Raw genomic sequence first — 17,497 nt, forward strand, 5'->3', positions numbered from 1 at the left:
TTCTTACCCAAGCCATTGCAGGGAAAAAAACCCAAAAAACTTGTAACAGATACTCATAATCAAAACAAATTTCCACGTTTATCATATCCAAACCTATATGTATGTGTGTGTGTGTGTATATATATGTATATATATATATATACATATATATACACATAGATATGTGTGTGTATGTATATGTATACATGTATATGTATACACACATATACTTAATTCCACCACCTCTCTTTCAGAATATATGTAGCATTTTCCATTACTGCTCAGGTAGGATTGTTACTGGTTAGATCAGAGTTGAGTATTTAAAAATTATTTGTTTTCACAGTGTTGTCATTGTCAAAATTGTTCTGATTCTGCTCATTTCAGTCTGTATCAGTTCACACACAAGACTTCTCGGTTTTCTCTGAAATTGCCCCTTGGTCATTTCTTACAGCAGAGTGGTATTCCATTACATTCATATACCGTAATTTGTTCAACCACTCTACAAGAACACCTAGTCCCTTGAGTACATACCCCCTTAATATATAATGCTACCCTATTCCCAACTCCTTTTTCTTTTGAATGAAGTATTTTTATTCAGACTCATTGTCCCGTCATTGGGTTTTGTTTGCCTAGGTCACAGGGATACCTAGTAGATCAAACTTACCTCTTTGAATCCTGTAGGACCTCTTTTTTCTCTCATATATTTGCCTAAATCTTGGGCATTTGCATACGAACACCTGACACCTTGAGTTTTACTACTGGTTCCTCTCCTTGATTTTTGTCTCCTGTGAATTTTTGTGTCCCAACTCTATACTTTCTTCCTTGTGGCTACTCTCTCTAATACATATCTTGAGGGACAGACATAGGCATTCTTCTCTATCTCCTGTCCCTTTTAGCTTAAAATCTTTTTTAGATTCTATTTGTAAGATACCTTCTTGATAAATTCTTATCCTCCTCTTGTCCCTGATAGTAGGGTGTATTCCAACCCTATATTGTAAGTAATGATCTAGAATTCTGAATCCTATTTTCAAACACCAACTTTATGTCCTTTGACCATTTGTTTATTAGTCAGTTTATTACTAGTCTGTTTTGTTATCTGTTTAGCATTGGTACTAAATTTGTTTTCATTTAACTTTGAAGTGTTCAGTACATACACTACTTCCCAGTGTAAGAAAGTGTAAAATCTTTAGGTACCATATAAATGTGACTTATTATTTATTACTTTGAAATCAAAATATATTTTAACAATTCTTAAACTTTCATCTTTCATGCTAGAATGAACTTGCTGTTCATAAGAAGAAAGTTGAAGAACTTGAAACCTGGTTAAAAGCTCATGTTTTTGAGAAGCAACCAAAATTGGTAATTAAAAATTAGTCATAATATCATTTTAAAATGCTTTGTAAATGTTAATACTGCTTTGCAATTTGTAGTCAGAAGTTAAATATATGTCACTGTTTCAGAAGAAAAGGGTTTGTTGGATCTGGGGAATCAATAAGAATTCACTAAGTACCTTGTCCCAAGGCTGTATCTGGAGAGACTGAGACAAAAATGAAACACTCTGCCCTCACGGAGATTACATTCTATCTTGAAAGACAAAACATGTATTTATGAATATATACAAACTAATTACAAAGTAATTTAAAGGACATAAGAGATTCTAAGAGGTGGAAATGAGAAGAGAGAGCATTCCAGGGATGGAGGACAGCCAATGCAAAGGCACAGAGATGGGAGATAGAGTGTTATGTGAGACTGTGGTATCAGTTTCAAATAAAAACAACCCTGTGGGCTACATAGAGATTTAGAAAACCACAGATTAATAGTATCTATGCTCTGTTGTGTTTTGTTTATTTTGTTAAACATTTCCCAATTACATTTTAATCTGGTTTGGGTTTCATTGGGAGTTTTGTGGGCTACTTCTAGCCAAATTCAACACTTCTGACACAAGAACAACAAGAAGATTAGTTTATTTTCCAGTACGTGAAGGAGCATAATGTCTGATAAGGCAGCAGGTTGGGGATGTATCATGAAAGGTTTTAAAAGCCAGGGGTCTATATTTGATATCCTAGTGGCAGTAGAGAGCTACAGGAATTTATCATGTAGGAGAATGACATGTTTGTTTGTAAGAAAATCACTTTGTTAGCTCTGTGATGGATGGATTGAAGGATTGGAGTGAGGTTTACACTTGAAGTAGGAAGACCATTTAGGATAGTTATATATTCTGTAGTCTAAGAGTAAGCTGATAAAGGTCTGAAATATAGTAGCTATGTGTATAGAGAGATGGAAGTCTTTGTGAGGTGAGGGAGAGTGAGGAATGGATGATTACACCGTGTTTGCAAACCTAAATGCATGGAGTGATGGTCGTTCTCTCAATAGAAATAAAATGGGTGGCCCAATTTTGGGGTCCTATAATTTCACTGTGTTAGCATATATACAATGATAGATATTCTGTTTCCTAGTAAGAACTCAAATTCCAAAGACAAGAGGATAGGCATAGTCTTTCATAGGTCATAATCTAGTTGATAGCAGTTGTTCCTCCAGGAGTATCTATCTGTTGAGGGAGAGATGTAGACAATTCACTCCAGGCGTGGAGATCCCCATCTCTTGGTAAAGTTACACTTCTATTAATCATGTTCTAGTGGAACTGTGTTGCAAGGAGCTGATTAAAAGTGGAAGGAAAAAGTCTTATAGAGGATTGATGTCTTCAAACTGATCTAGGGTTATTTAATAAAATTCAAGAGGTTTCTATTAAATTAAAAGACTTTTTCATTTTACCAACTGCTGTGATAGGAAAGTTCTACTATTATGTTAATATAGAAAAATACTAAGTAAAATTAACGAAGTTGTTATCCTGGCATATTTCATTAGGATTTTTCATTTTTAATGTATAATATTTGTCTGTTGTAGGGCGGATCTATTCTAACAATTACAGGTCCTCCTGGATGTGGAAAAACAGCAACTCTACAAATACTAGTTAAGGATCTTGGTATTGAAGTACAAGAATGGATTAACCCTGTTTTTCTAGACTCCAGAAAACATGATATGAAGGATGGATTTAATCATGGTGAGATTTATTTTGTTTTCAAAAAGAGAGGGAGGGGTACTTCTGTATTGAAAGCAGATGGAAGTTCATCCTGTATCACATAGTCTCTGATGCTGCTACTGGATAAAAATTTCCTTGGGTGTGAAGTTAGGAGTTGTCACCAAAGCTAGGCTCACACTCCTCTTTGGAATCCAAAGACACTTGAATTTTGAGTCAGAGGAAGAGAGGATGGGGAGGTGGTCAAATCTTAGCTTTACTGCTGACTCACTTGTGGGACTTTGGCTACTGTCTTTGGATCTTAGTTTCTTTATGTGAAAAAGAGGGTGATGAATGAGATGGTCTTTGAGGTTTCTTCCAACTCTATTATCTTCCCAACATATTCAGGATCATAGTAATGGCCAGGGCAAGCTAGAGTTGTGCTTTCCTTTCTCTCAGCACTATTTATTTGATCATAGAATTTAATGTAAGTAGTATGACAGCCAGATGGAATATTGCACCATACTAAAGAGATTATTTTGACTGAGGCAAGAAACTTCTCTCTTGTAGTAGACTGGGGATTAAGGGCCTTTTGGAGGATTTAAGACTTCACTGTTGTTAGTATTGTTTTTAAAATATCCAGAAATCTACCTGCATTAACTCTTCTATTCATTATAGGTAAGATTTGCTTTAGGCTTTTTTTTTTTCAGTTATTAAAAACAATCTTCCCTCCTTAGCCACATGAATAGATGGCTAGAAAGACAAATGAGTAATTGTGGGGGTGGAATAAGTCTAGCTAAAGTTCTCAAATGTACTTGAGTATCTTAGGAGAGGCAACAGAAAATCTTAGAGCTAAAAGGAACCTTAAAAATCATTTAGTCTAACCCCCTCCTCATGTTCAGGGTTAGAGACTGAAGTCCACAGAATTTAAGTGATTTTTTTCCCCAAGTATATAGCCAAGTAGTATACCAGAAGCTAGGACTCATAGTAAATGTCTTTTGACAGCCATTTACTGAACACTTGAACAACCATCCTAAACAAAAGACAGATCATTTATGTGTTTTCTGACTTGTTGACAAGAAAAATGCTTCTTTTTCAGAATCAGATTTCCATATGATTCCTAGTCAATCTCAGGTGACTATTTTTCAAGAGTTTCTGTTGAGAGCAAATAAATATAACAAACTACAGATGCTTGGTGATTGTCTGCACACTGATAAGAAGATTATTTTGGTTGAGGTAAAAAAAAAAAATCTTGAAAAGCTATACCTACCTCCAAAATTTGGGTATTTCTGTCTTATCTGATAATGATGACATTGTCATGTTGGAATTATGACATATTTCAGAAATAATATTCAAATATTGCTTAGACTTACATCATACTTAGGAGTTCTAAGTAATTTATCATTGATGTGGGATTGAGAAACACAAATCTCTTGTTTATAAGATTAAATGAATTTTGTTATAGGAAGACATAATGTGCATTTTTAACAGTTTACTATTTTCTGTGACGATAGTTTGTTATCAATCATCTAGTTTAGTAGTTTTCTACAAATAGTAGTTAATAAATGAGATTCCTGTTGACTGATGGATACTTTAAATTATCCTGCATTCTCCTAGTTGGAACAAAAAAGTTAAGTTGGGGAGAGGCTTTACTTGGTAATTTGCCTGTTTAAAAAAAGTATGTCTGCAATTAAAATTATGTTAATTTTTATACTGTGTTTTCCATAGGATATGCCTAATCAATTTTATAGAGATCCAAGTACTTTACATGAAATACTAAGGTAAATTTCAGTGACATTTACTAAAGCTCCAAGTTAATAATTGACAACATTGTAATGTCTTAACTTTTGCTCTCTGTCATTTTAGGAGATTTGTGCAGCTAGGGCGATGTTCTCTTGTATTTATAATTTCTGATAGTCTCAGTGGAGACAGTAGTCAGAGATTACTGTTCCCCAAAGAAATTCAAGAAGAGTGTTCTATATCGAATATTAGGTAAGATGATTTCTTTGCACCTCCTATAGCATTCATAGAAAGATCACATCTTTAGAATGTCATTAACTACTGTTTTTCTTTATAAATTTCTGACAGTTTCAACCCTGTGGCTCCAACAATTATGATGAAAGTTCTTAGTAGAATAGCAGCTTTAGAAGCTAATATGGTAAGTTTCAAACATTGATGACATTTATGTAGTAATGTCATTTTAAAGGATTTCCTTAGTAAACTTTGCATTTCCCATTTAAATTTCTCTTTTCTGGGCCTGCTGTGTTATAAATTATAGCCATTATATTAATTGTACTATGAATTCAGCACTTGCTTTTAAGTAACTTAGAAGTTTGGATTCACTGCCAACATACTCTGTGAATATGAGAGTCATTTAACTACTCATTTTATACCCCATTAAACAGATTACTAATGCAGCTCTCTACCAGTAAAAGTGTCAGAAATCCTATACATTGGAGGTTAGTTGATGAACTGTCACAACGTAACATACAATCTCTTGCATATAGGCCTGCCAACCAACAGACATTTCTTAAGTAACCATCCTAGGTAATAAGAAACAAATACAAAAACTTAATAGTACCTGCCTTTAAGGAACTTACATTCTACCTATCTCAACAGATAATTAAATAAAAAGGAAATTCATTTCCAAGAGAGAAAGAGTATAAACAACCAAGAGAATCAGGAAAGGCCTCTTTTTAGGAGGGGTGGTTGACTGTACTGTGCTCAAAGGAAACTCGGGATTCTAAGAGGCAGAGATGATGAGTATGTTCTAGGCTTGAAAAAAACCACTTAGACGAATTACAGAAGCAAGAGATGAAATGTTTTGTAGGGAAGAGCATTAATTCTATGAAATAAAACTGGATAGGAGTAGATGAGAACTACATAATAAATGGATTTCAAATGGCAGGATGAGAATTTTGTCATATAGGTTATAAGGAGTCGTTGAAGATTTTGAAGTGGGGAAATGACATGGTCACATTGTGTATCAGAAATATCAGTTTGGCAACTCTTGAGTAGGATGGATTGGGAGAAGGGATACTGGACTACAAGACACCAGTTGGATGGCTATTGCCCCAGTGAGAGATGATGACCTGAATTAGAATGGTAGCTGGTATGGAGAGAAAGGAACAATATGAAAGGTTTTGTGAAGGTAGAATCATCAAGATTTGGAAACTAATTTGACATGGGGAATGACGAATAGTGAAAAATTGAGGGTAACTCCAAGGTTGCAAACTGGTAGTGCCCCAACAGAAATAGAGAAGTTCAGAAGAAGGAAGAATGGGTTTGTGGAAAACAAGATGAGTTCCATTTTTTTAACATGCTAAACTCAAGATGCCTTTTGGACATTGACATGAATGTCTAGCAGTTAATTGGTTAAGTTACGACGGAATCTTCTTATGAAGTTGTGTTGGGAAACACTGTGATAGAAAAACTGTACTATTCATCTTCCCTGTGTTAATACTTGATTTGCTCAGCCAGAATTAATCTCTCCTTTCTTTGAATTCTGGTTGGTGGTCTGAGCCAAGGACTTACCAGTCAGGAGAGAACCTGTATCAGTAAGCACCCCAGCATACACAGGGAGGCCTGCTATCACAGGTTCTTAGATGTGCATTCATAAAAGGAAAGGCAGCTTTTGAGGGGTTAACAATCATGTATCATTCCTGTAACCAAGCACATATATCATTCACCTAATTCAGGGGAGTCAGCACCCTGAACTTCAAAAAAAATACAGAGAAATCGAAAGATCAACAGACATGGCTTCCTTTGCCTGAATTCAACAGACAAATGGACCCCAGCTGTCTGACCATAGTTACCAGAGGGAATCACTGAGTTTTCAAAGCTGAGAGGCTTCTTTAGCAGATTCCCAGAGTCCTTTCTGGGCACTCAAACCTTAAGCCCTAAAGTAAAGCCTCAGCTCAGAGTGTTTATACCTGTTTTAGAGCCAGAGGGCATCACAACCCTTGAGAACCAGTGCCTCATTAACAAAAGGCATGGGCCTTCCCACAGATCTTCCCTAATCAAATTCCCCTTAATGGGCAGACCCATTAATGGGTGGGGAACATCTTTAATCACATTAAAAAAATTAACAACACAAACACAGATTCTTTCTACTTTTGTTTCTGTACTTTACTGCTAGTAAAGACTCTTGATTGATAAAGGCAAGATTCAATCAGAGGCACTTGATTATACTAAAAAACAGCAAAAAGATCCCTATTTTGCTTGCCATCACAAGGCCTCAGAATAGGGGCATCTCTGAGATGGAAAGGCTGCAAGTGAGGAGGTAGAACCAGGAGTGAAATGGCCATTTAATGTGTTGATAACTGTTTTGGTTTACTTGATTTCCTTATATATTTTATACAGTTAAGAGAAATCATTCTGAGAAGGTAAAGGGGCCTATGACACACTAAGTTAAGAATCTCTGATTCAGGTTTTTGCTCTGAGCTTGCTTCTGAGGAAATTTTGGACCATAAAAGTTTACACTCTGTGGCTTCTTAGTACTGAGAATAGATAAATTTGTTGAAAACTTTAGTGTAGGGAATTATTAATATCTATTCTATTATTCCATATGATAGCAGCAGGATAGTTTTAAAATAGCGAAACTGCAACAAAGATAAATACAATTCATACTCTGTAATTTATATTAAATTCAATGTGAACTTAATAGATGATTACTAATTAATGGTAAAGCACTGTTGCATTTTCACTTGAATGAAATCTTGGCAGTTAATCCTATAAGATGGAGTCTTTTCTAGTGTACCAGTGTGCCCCTAATTTTCTTCACTAGTTCAGAAAATAATGTTGGTTTTTCACTTTCTTGCTTAAGGATGGAGGAAAAATTGTTGTCCCTGACAAGCCGTCTTTAGAAGTGCTTTGTAAAGGATGTTCTGGTGATATAAGAAGTGCAATAAACAGTCTCCAGTTTTCTTCTTTTAAAGGTAAATATGGGTGATAAATCTGTTTTGTTTTATGTAAGTGAAGATGGTTTTTTCTTAGTCAATAATGAAGTGAAATAAAATATTTGTAGCAATTTAAAATGGTATTGTTTAGTCCCTAAACAACTGAAATATAGCCCAAAGTTTTTTCATTTAAAAAGTGGAAATGTCCAGCGTGCAGCTACAATGTAAGATAAAGGGAAATGAAATCATTGTTTTATTTAAATCTATACTTTTTATAATGATGTATTTTATTTCAATTTATTTTATTGAATTCCTTTTTGAATTTAAGAAATGCTAATGATTTTGAATTGTTAAAAAAATTTATACATACTAGTGTATTTTCATACCAGCACATTTTATACATACTAGAAAAAGAAAGTTGGATTGAATTCATCTCTGCTGCACGTGATCATCAAGTAATGATTTAGTATTTGACTGCAAAATGAAATTATATCTTAGCTTTTTTACCTTAAATCATATTTCTTTCTGACTCTTTACCATTTAGAGAATTTTGTAAGTCCTCAAAAATATATTGGAAAAGATCCTAGAGCTCTACATATTGAACTTTTGGGTGGGTTTTTGTTATTGTTTTTCAGTACCTCCCAGTGAGAGTCATTCCAGCATAAAACTGATTCTTTTCTATAAAGACTTTCTTTCTACACTTTTAGAGAAATAAATTTTGAGTGTAGCACTTATATGCATGGAGAATATTTTAAGAAGGAAACAAAAAAGGAAGGTCTGGGGATAAAAGATACTGAAAGAATATCTTTATAAGTATACACATGGTTGAAGGCATCTTTAATGAAGGGATTAGAAGGAAATGGGCGTTGATATTTTATAATCAAACAGATCTTGCAGGTTATATATGTAATTGACTAAAGGATGTTAGAAAATACAAGACCCTACTGACCTTTTTATTCGATGACCATAAGAAGTATTTGATTTTGTAGAGAAAAATGTCACCTTAAAGGTGGTATCTCCTAAGTATAAGTCGAAGGAATAAAAAGTTAACTTAAAAAATTCTCAATATCCATCAAGGTATGAAAAACAGATGGATGGGTGAGCCATGCAAGATAGTCCAAATGGAAGAGAGATCCCCTGTAGGTGGTGAGGTCCTTCAGATGCTCCTATTTGCAGGTGATATCGTACTGATTACATTGATCTACACTGTAGATCGCCTTAGTGAGAGACTTAATCATTCAAGAGAATCCAGCCTGATCCTCCATATAGGAACAGCTGGGTGGGGAAACGACACCTTTTGTCTAGAAACTTATTTATCTTATGGATTGCCTTAGGTCATTTATGCTGTACTTTCAGTGACCCCAAACTTTTTCCAGGGATTAGGGGATGGGGAGTGTTTTTAACATCAGCATTTTCTGGTGATACTTTGACTGAGAGTTATGAAATATCAGTCTCCAAAAAATTGGGGGCCACCCAAAGGGCAGTGGAAAAGTTCACGGTGGGTGTGAGTAGGCTGCAGTATATCACCTACCAAAAAACGTACAGAAGAAATAACATTAAGAGAAGTATATGACCAGAAAAGGAAATGGACTATTCTTGAAGCAAGAACTAGAAATATCCATTGTGCAACCTACATGCACCATTGGTGTCCATTCAACATCAAGAGATCTAGAAGAATACTCCCCCAGCTGGTGATTTGGGGAGATGATGCAGACAAGAGTTCTATAGATGTGTTGAATGGAGGGAGTACTCACATTGATGGCTTAGTTTGTATTCATTTTTTTATTTTTTGCTGAAAAGTTATCAGCTATAATGGACTATCATTTCTGCATATTTCAAAGTTTTTGGTTACTTCATTGCAGGTAATTCAGGGGACACTGATTTTTGGTCAAGGAAAAAAGGTATATCTTCAATAAAATCAGATGCTTTGTTGTCAAGAGCAAAGCAAAGAAAGAGACCTAATAGTACTTTGGAAAGTCAAGAAGTCCAGGCAATTGGTGGCAAAGATTCCTCTCTCTTTCTCTTCAGAGCTTTGGGAAAGATATTGTATTGTAAAAGTAAGTAAGAAGCTTTTATCCTTTATTTGAAGTCATGAATGTTTCCTTAATAAAATGCTAGGTTTATATAAACACATTACAGTGGCATTTAGATGAACTTGTTAGTCTCTGTCAAGAAGACAGAGGACAGATACGAATTGGCTGAGCTTTCATTTGTTTATGGAACAAACATTTATTAATGTTAGCTATAAAAAATAGTTTACTTTCTGCAAAAGTAATTAAACGCTAACAGGTTCCTAGTGGATCATAGGACCTTTACGCTTATAGTCATTTGATAGTTAAATGGTCATCCATTTAGGTAAGATGGTTTTTGTTTAGCTAACTAAGCAATTTTAGTGACAAATGGCTTGCTACCAGAGTCCTCAGCATCATTTATTTTTAATGATCTTATTTGATTGTTTTATACTCCTTTTTCATCCAGTGCCGCCCAGTATTCACTGCTCTTGTGCCACTTTTTGACTTTCCAAAGACTCACCACTTCAGAACTCTACTTGGACTTGTCTTTCTTCACCTCCCATATTTTCTTTCCTTCCCCGGCCTCTCATTTTAGGAAAAATATCAATTTAAACATCCGAATAAAGTAATTGACAGTGCAGTATAAATAATAGCTACAAGGAGATGATATTTATTTAAAAGTCCTTGTCATCTAAACTCTTATTAGATTATACTTGGTAGATATTCTGGGGGTAGAACCTGGTTCTAAATGTCCCTCGCCCATTCCGTACCCCTCTTACCTCCTCCCATGTCTAACAGATAAACAGAAATCTCCACTCTAACCATGGGTTAGGGTTCTGTCGTAGACCCTCTTCTTTTCTCCCTCTATATTACTTCACTTGGTAATCACATCAGCTCCCATGGATTTAATTACCATCTCTGTGCTGATGATTTACCAACTCCAATCTCACTTCTCCAACTGCCTTTCAGACATCTCAAACCGGATGTCCTGTAGAAAGCAACATGTCCAAAATGGAATTCATTATTTTTCCTCCTAAAACCTCTCCTACCTCCTGTCTTCCCTGTTACTCTAGAGGCAGACTATTCTTCCAGTTCCTCAGGCTTCCAACCTAGGGGTCATTCTTGTCTCCTCACTGTCCCTCACCCCTGTATCCAATCTGTTGCCAACGCCTGTTGATTTCAGCTTTGCACCATCTCTTGAATACTTTCCCTTCTTTCCTCTGACACTGCTACCACTCTAGTACAGGCTCTTGTCATCCAATAGCAAGACTACTACAGTATAACCCGTTGATGGCTCTGCCTGCCTGAAAATCTCTCTGCACTGCAGTCCATCCTCCATTCAGCTACCAGAGTGATTTTCCTAAATCACATCTCCCTACTCCCAGTCCCTCCAGTAAAACTCTGTTGGCTCCCTGTTGCTTCCAGGATCATGTACAAAGTTTTCTGATAGGCATTCAAAGCTCTTCGTAACCTCCCTCCTACCTCTGCAGTCTGATTATACCCTACTCCCTACCGTATACTCTTTGATCTAGTGGTACTGACTTCCTGGCTGTTTCATGAAAATGGCACCCCATCTCTTAACCCTGTACATTTTCTCTGGCTGTCTCCCATGGTGGGCACATTCCATCTCCACCTGTTTCCTCCACTGGCTTCCTTTAAGTCCCAATTAAAATTCCATCTTCCGTAAGAAGTCATTCCCAACCCCTCTTAATTCTAGTGCCTTCCTTCTCATAATTATTTCTTTATCCTGCATATAGCCTATTTGTACATATTTGTTTACTTGTTTTTTCTGCCATTTGATATTGAGGCCCAGAGAAATGAGGTGATTTGCCCCAAGATCACACAGTTAATGAATAGTCTTAGTCTGTTCTGCCAATCTGTCTCCTAAATTACCATTATAGATTCTGTCCAGATGATTGTTGTTTTGGGGTGAGTAGGGTCTAAGACGTATGTCTTAGACAATGGGCAAGCACCATCAGGGGCCACCAAAGTGATTATTCCCTCTTGCCAAGCAAACCCTTTGCTTTCTAGCGTGGGAATTACAGCAGGCACATGCTACATGCTTTCATGTTAGTCTGGTACCATGTCAGTACCCAGAAGCAGCTTGGATCTAATTGTCCATCTTTGGTTTTTATGCTTTCTTCTGGGCAGCTGTCTCAGATCCCCAGTTTTCATCTTCTACTTTAGACTTTGTGTGTGTGTTTTTAATTGTGAGAATACAAGGTGCTACTTCCATTCCTCACTTCTAGACTCTTTGATTTGAGCCTCACCCCAGTATGGGCCTCAGGGACCATCTGCCCTCCCTTTGGTTCCCAAGGTCTACTATTATTACAGTTTGAGCTCCTTGAGATCAAGAACTGCCTCACTTTCCTATTTGTATTTCCAGCACTTAGCACAGTATTTGACACATAACAAATGCTGCTCCATTTTAATCCATCTTTAGTAAATATGGAAATTATTTTCAGGAACATCTCTAACGGAATTAGAATTTCCTCAGTTACCTTCTCATTTGTCAGAGTATGAACGGGACACATTACTTGTTGAACCTGAGGTAATGAAACTTTGTGAAATTATTGATTTAAAATAAAAAAAATTTGACCACTCCCTTTGTATTAGTGTACTTACATATGTATTTCTTTTGACTAGGAGGTTGTCGAAAAGTCACACATGCCTGGAGAGCTGTTTAATTTATACCTTCATCAGAACTATGTCGATTTCTTCACTGAAATAGAGGATCTTGTGAGAGCCAGTGAATACATGAGTGTTGCTGACATCTTTCGTGGTGACTGGAATGTAAGGCTGATGTTTCGTTTGATTGTTTCCTTACGTGTAGGAAAAAGTACAGTATGCCTTTGTTTTTGTCATTTGGAGTAAAACATCAACAAACTCTAATGTAGTTTTAGAATTTTGTCTCATTTCATTTGTGACAAAAATACAACAATAACACTAAAACTGGGAAAGCTGCACAGTCATCAAGTGATTGTTTTCTTTATACTTGACCAAGATTTTTTTTTAGCATCTCAGTTTTAGATGAAGAAATTTCAGTAACTATTTTGAAGTATGTCACTATAAGGTGAAAACTAGGAAAAACTACTTTGGATGCTTCGAAGTGGTTCTTGAAGGTTTCTTTCTTTTTAATACTATAGAATTTAGAAAACTTTTTTCAGTTTTATGTGGCCATACCATACACCCGCAATAGTAATTGATCTTTTATATCATGAGTGCTTTTAGAAAGCACTTTATATCCATTATCTCATTTAATTGCGTATCATTTCATTTCTTAGTCAAGGACTACACTCGGGGAGTACAGTGCATCTGTTGCTACAAGAGGTGTGATGCATTCCAACACATCCAGAGGTTTTGCTTATTGCCACGGAGGAGGAGCAAGTTTTCGACCCTTGCATAAACCTCAGTGGTTTCTGATAAACAGAAAGGTAATATTGCAATCACAGATAAAAAGTTGTCAAGACCCCCACTTTAGTTAGAAACAAACTAAAACATAAGCAACCATTTTGAATGTTGAATCCATTAGTTTTTAAGGGATTTGAAAAAAAATACCTTAATTGAGATCACGTGCCTATTCTAGGTATTCATTTAATCTCAGTGTAGCGTACTCCTCGGCCCTAGGTAAATCTTGGTTTTGTTTTGTATCCAACCTGTGATTTACCAGCACGGATCTACACCTGCTCTTCCATTTACAGTCTTGGAGAACCCAGGGTTCTGGCAGCCACTTTGGCCTAAAAGGTCCCAGATTCAGGGCCTACCTTGGATACATTGGAGGAGTGACAAGACAGTGACCTCTCAGTCCCCTAAGAGAGACAAGGATCAATTTATCAAGAAATCAGTGAGCATTACTGCTCTATGCCAGGCACTGTACTAGGCCTAGAAATCCAAATATAATGCATGAAACAATGCCTGCTCAAAAGAAGCTGACATTCTAATGGGGAAGAAATAAGTGTCATATCCCCAAGTAGCATTTATGGGTGAGTCTTTTGTCATGTATTCAGATGAGTAAACACAATCACCAAAGTTATCTCAGGAGACAGAGAGTACTAATGACTGGAAGGGTTAGAGAAAGTGACATCTGAGCCCTGCATTGAAGGAAATGAGGAATTGTAAGAAGCAGCGTTCACAGAAAAATGTGAGGCTTAGTTGGCTGAATAAAAAGGTAAGATCGGTCATTTTTTGGTTTAAAATTATAAATGAAGGAGCCCCTCAGGCATTTGCATCGAATTCCTCTTTGTGATCCATGTAAGGAATTCTTAGAATAGCTCTGTCAAGGCAACCACAATTCAGAATGAATCTTTCTTATGATTCAAGAAAATTCTTTGAAGTCCAGACTTAAAGAGAGTTTTATATGTTAAATAAAATAATGTGTAAATGGTACTTCCTGAAGATACATCACAAAACCCTGAAAGTTTTTATGCATTGGGGCTATAAAGAAAATGAAGTATAATAATGTACTTAGATTTGGGATCTAAGGTAATTTAGGCTATGGATTTATAAATAAATAAAATTTCCTTAATTTTACAATGATATATTTTCCTAACTCTAGACCTTCTCTTGATACATGGAAAAGGCATAGATAGGCACATATGACATGAATAAGTCACTTAAGGGTTCTTTAAGGCAATGCTGAAGCACTTAATTGTACAGTTTCCTTGGCAGAATTTAATAATTTTTATTTTTCTTCCTTTTGCTAAATAGTATCGAGAAAATTGCCTGGCAGCAAAGTCACTCTTTTCCAGTTTCTGCTTACCCCCTTTGTGCCTTCAAACACAGCTGTTGCCATACCTGGCTATGCTAACTAATCCAATGAGAAATCAAGGTAATAATACCTGAGAACAGATAATTAAGTCAGTAGAAAGAGAGGTAACTAAAAGGGGACAGTGTTGCATACGTACGTTATCAGATGTGTTGGTTAGTTTTTTCCTTAATTGTTCTGATTTGTTATAAGGGTAGGGTGTTCATTTCTGGGGGTAGGGTAATACCCTAAAATGACTGTGCTATAAAAAAGGGGAGCAGCTTATTGAGAATTCCCCTCAAATTATTAGTGAATTCTTAACCCCTTCTTTACAAATGTATATTAATAATAGTACCTTACCCTTAAATGATAGTCTAGCATTAAAAGCAGTCTAACTAATTCAGCTAGAAATCATAATTTGTCAAGTTTGACCCCAAGAGTGCCTAGTTTAAGTTGTGGGTGTGATATGGAATTTGGGGTATATAGGAACCAGATCAGAAACCATACACAATAGGTATATAGGACCTGCAAATTAGCCTTAAAATCAAAACTGGCTTCCCAGTGGTCTTCTAAACTAGGAATGACTCACACTTCATAGAATGTTGGGCATCTGCAGTAAATTGTTATTGACACTCCTGCATCCTCTCCCTTGTACCCTTGAGACTGGAGCAGAACCCAAACATCCATGGCTGGAAGGACAGAGAGTTTCTCTGAAAGCACTCTCCATGTGTTCTCTGGTGTCTTGTTGTTACTTATAGTGTATAAGGAGTGATTTGAAAACTAAACAATGATCCTCTGAAGCAGAAGACATACTGTGAACCAGCAGAGTGTGCTGCCCAGAGAGGGGAAGCAGGAATCTCTGCCTGTACCAGGGGCAAAGACGAAATGGGTTAACTATAGTTTTAGGAAACTGTTGGGTAGATAAGGCAGCGTGCTGATAATTCATAAATGTAGGTTAATGTTTCTTAATTGTATTGAAAAGCAGGAATTGTGTACCCTGTATATATTTGATCTCGTTTGAAATTGTCTTTTTTCTTCTCCCTTTTCAGCTCAGATTGCTTTTATTCAGGATGTTGGAAGGCTTCCCCTGAGGAGGTTTTTTGGAAGGTAACCAGAGTTGTTGGACATTATTCCCTGCCTTATTTCAATTTTACTATAGTATATATCAGCAAACCTATCAAATTCAAGAAATACATTTTATATATCATATTTCACTTCATTGCTGTTAATATCTGCAATTAGTCATATGCTATCATAAGAAGTCACTGTCAGTATTATATAAATTTCCTTTCCTTGACAAACTGATTTAAGCAATTGAGATTTTTAAGATTATTAGTAGTATCTGCTATTTATACTTTTCAAATCATTAATAATTCTTTTGATTGTAAGCTCCCTGGGTAAGGGAGTCAAATTTCTCCCACTCTTTAGCTGATATACAGCTGGATTTCAGTTTCCTGAAGCATTCAGTCATTGTTTGATTAGCAGTTGGTGGGTATATGATCCACATCCAACTGGGATTTTACCAGCAGTACCTCCTTCCATTATGGCCACGAGTTTTGTCTTGTTACCATTCATGTTTTTCTTTGTGGAGAGAAATGTTTCATTGAAGGTAGATCAAAGGAGACTACTGCCTAAAATAATTTCAAACACATTTAGGGTAGAAGGAGGAGGAAGGAAGGGAGTAGTCTTGTCAATTATCATAATTATAGCATAGTTCAAAGAACTGTACCAGTCTGTTATTAATAGATGTGATGTAATTCTAACAGATTGAAAATGGAAGCTCTAACTGATAAAGATTCTGGAATGACGGACTCTGTCAGTGACGATGAGGCTAATTTTGATGGAGCACCACCTACAAAGCTGCTTGGGCACCTGGGCAAAATCAGAGCTTCAGAGACTGATCCAGAAGCCCCCTCATTTCTTCCTTCAAGTCAGACCAGTGGAACAGATCTGCCTGCCAGCCAGCCGCAGCCTGCTACAGCACAAGGGTTCCTGGAGGAAGAGGTCACGATAGAGGAATATGACAGTGATGAGATGTAGCCAAGTAGTCTACCTGATGGTCACGTGCTGTTTTTCAGATTCATTTTAATTTTATTCAGTGATAAATGAAGTTACTTGAATAAAGTTAATAGGCTTTCAGTGCTGTTGAGATGACTGTACTCTGAAAAGTCCACTTGTACTGCTACACAAGTCCATTTATGGGACCAGCTGTACCTTTCAAAGGAAAATATATCAGTTCAATCAGGCTTGAAACGTTTCGCTTAAATCTGAACCTTTTTAAGGAGTGTTGATAATCAAAAGACAGACAAGTATTTTTATGGAAAAGTTATGAAGGTTTTGAAACAAAGCAATTAGTAAATAAATAGACCTTTTAAGTTATTTTAAAAGAGTTTTCCACTAGTATTTATTTAGTTCTATAGGTGGTGTACAGTGGAGAGGTCAGCATTTACGAGCGAGTTCATGTGAAGGTTATGCTGAATACAGAAAATGTGAATTAATAATGCGTAATTGGGGAATATTGTACATACACGTCGTAAAACTAAGCAGTTCACCTGTAAACTATTCCAGATGTAAATAAACTTAGAGCCTTGTTACAATTTTCTTTTACCTGTCTATATTTTTATAAATGTTTAAAACGTGAAATCTTGTTATGATTTTTCCATAAATTATGCAAATATCTGCTTTAATGTATCGAATACTTTTAAACCAAAACATTAAATGCTTTCTACTTCATCACTATGTCGGGTTTCGTTATGGCGACGTGACCTCCTCCCCGTTTTTAAAAGCCGGACCAGCGTGGGGCCGGGAGCCGGCCTGGGGGCGGGGAGGGTCGGAGGAGGGTCGGCAG

The 17,497-nt window shown here is 36.4% G+C and overlaps 1 protein-coding gene across 5 annotated transcripts in view; it reads left to right on the top strand.

The window, feature by feature from the left end:
• Positions 1 to 17,382, top strand: part of RAD17 (RAD17 checkpoint clamp loader component) — a 22,787-nt gene extending 5,405 nt beyond the window's left edge. For all 5 annotated transcript variants that reach the window (XM_072606277.1, XM_072606279.1, XM_072606281.1 and 2 more), the window contains exons 4-17: positions 1,255 to 1,338; positions 2,884 to 3,040; positions 4,095 to 4,231; positions 4,724 to 4,776; positions 4,862 to 4,987; positions 5,084 to 5,153; positions 7,821 to 7,932; positions 9,756 to 9,950; positions 12,371 to 12,456; positions 12,552 to 12,698; positions 13,190 to 13,339; positions 14,613 to 14,733; positions 15,699 to 15,756; positions 16,416 to 17,382. In XM_072606277.1, the coding sequence (XP_072462378.1) occupies positions 1,255 to 1,338; positions 2,884 to 3,040; positions 4,095 to 4,231; positions 4,724 to 4,776; positions 4,862 to 4,987; positions 5,084 to 5,153; positions 7,821 to 7,932; positions 9,756 to 9,950; positions 12,371 to 12,456; positions 12,552 to 12,698; positions 13,190 to 13,339; positions 14,613 to 14,733; positions 15,699 to 15,756; positions 16,416 to 16,689 (1,770 nt within the window). In that variant the 3' untranslated portion in view covers positions 16,690 to 17,382. The remainder of the gene's footprint in view (positions 1 to 1,254; positions 1,339 to 2,883; positions 3,041 to 4,094; positions 4,232 to 4,723; positions 4,777 to 4,861; positions 4,988 to 5,083; positions 5,154 to 7,820; positions 7,933 to 9,755; positions 9,951 to 12,370; positions 12,457 to 12,551; positions 12,699 to 13,189; positions 13,340 to 14,612; positions 14,734 to 15,698; positions 15,757 to 16,415) is intronic.
• Positions 17,383 to 17,497: the final 115 nt, after the last annotated feature.

Source organism: Notamacropus eugenii, chromosome 4 (genome assembly GCF_028372415.1).
Source record: "Notamacropus eugenii isolate mMacEug1 chromosome 4, mMacEug1.pri_v2, whole genome shotgun sequence".
Classification (NCBI taxonomy): Eukaryota; Metazoa; Chordata; class Mammalia; order Diprotodontia; family Macropodidae; genus Notamacropus; species Notamacropus eugenii.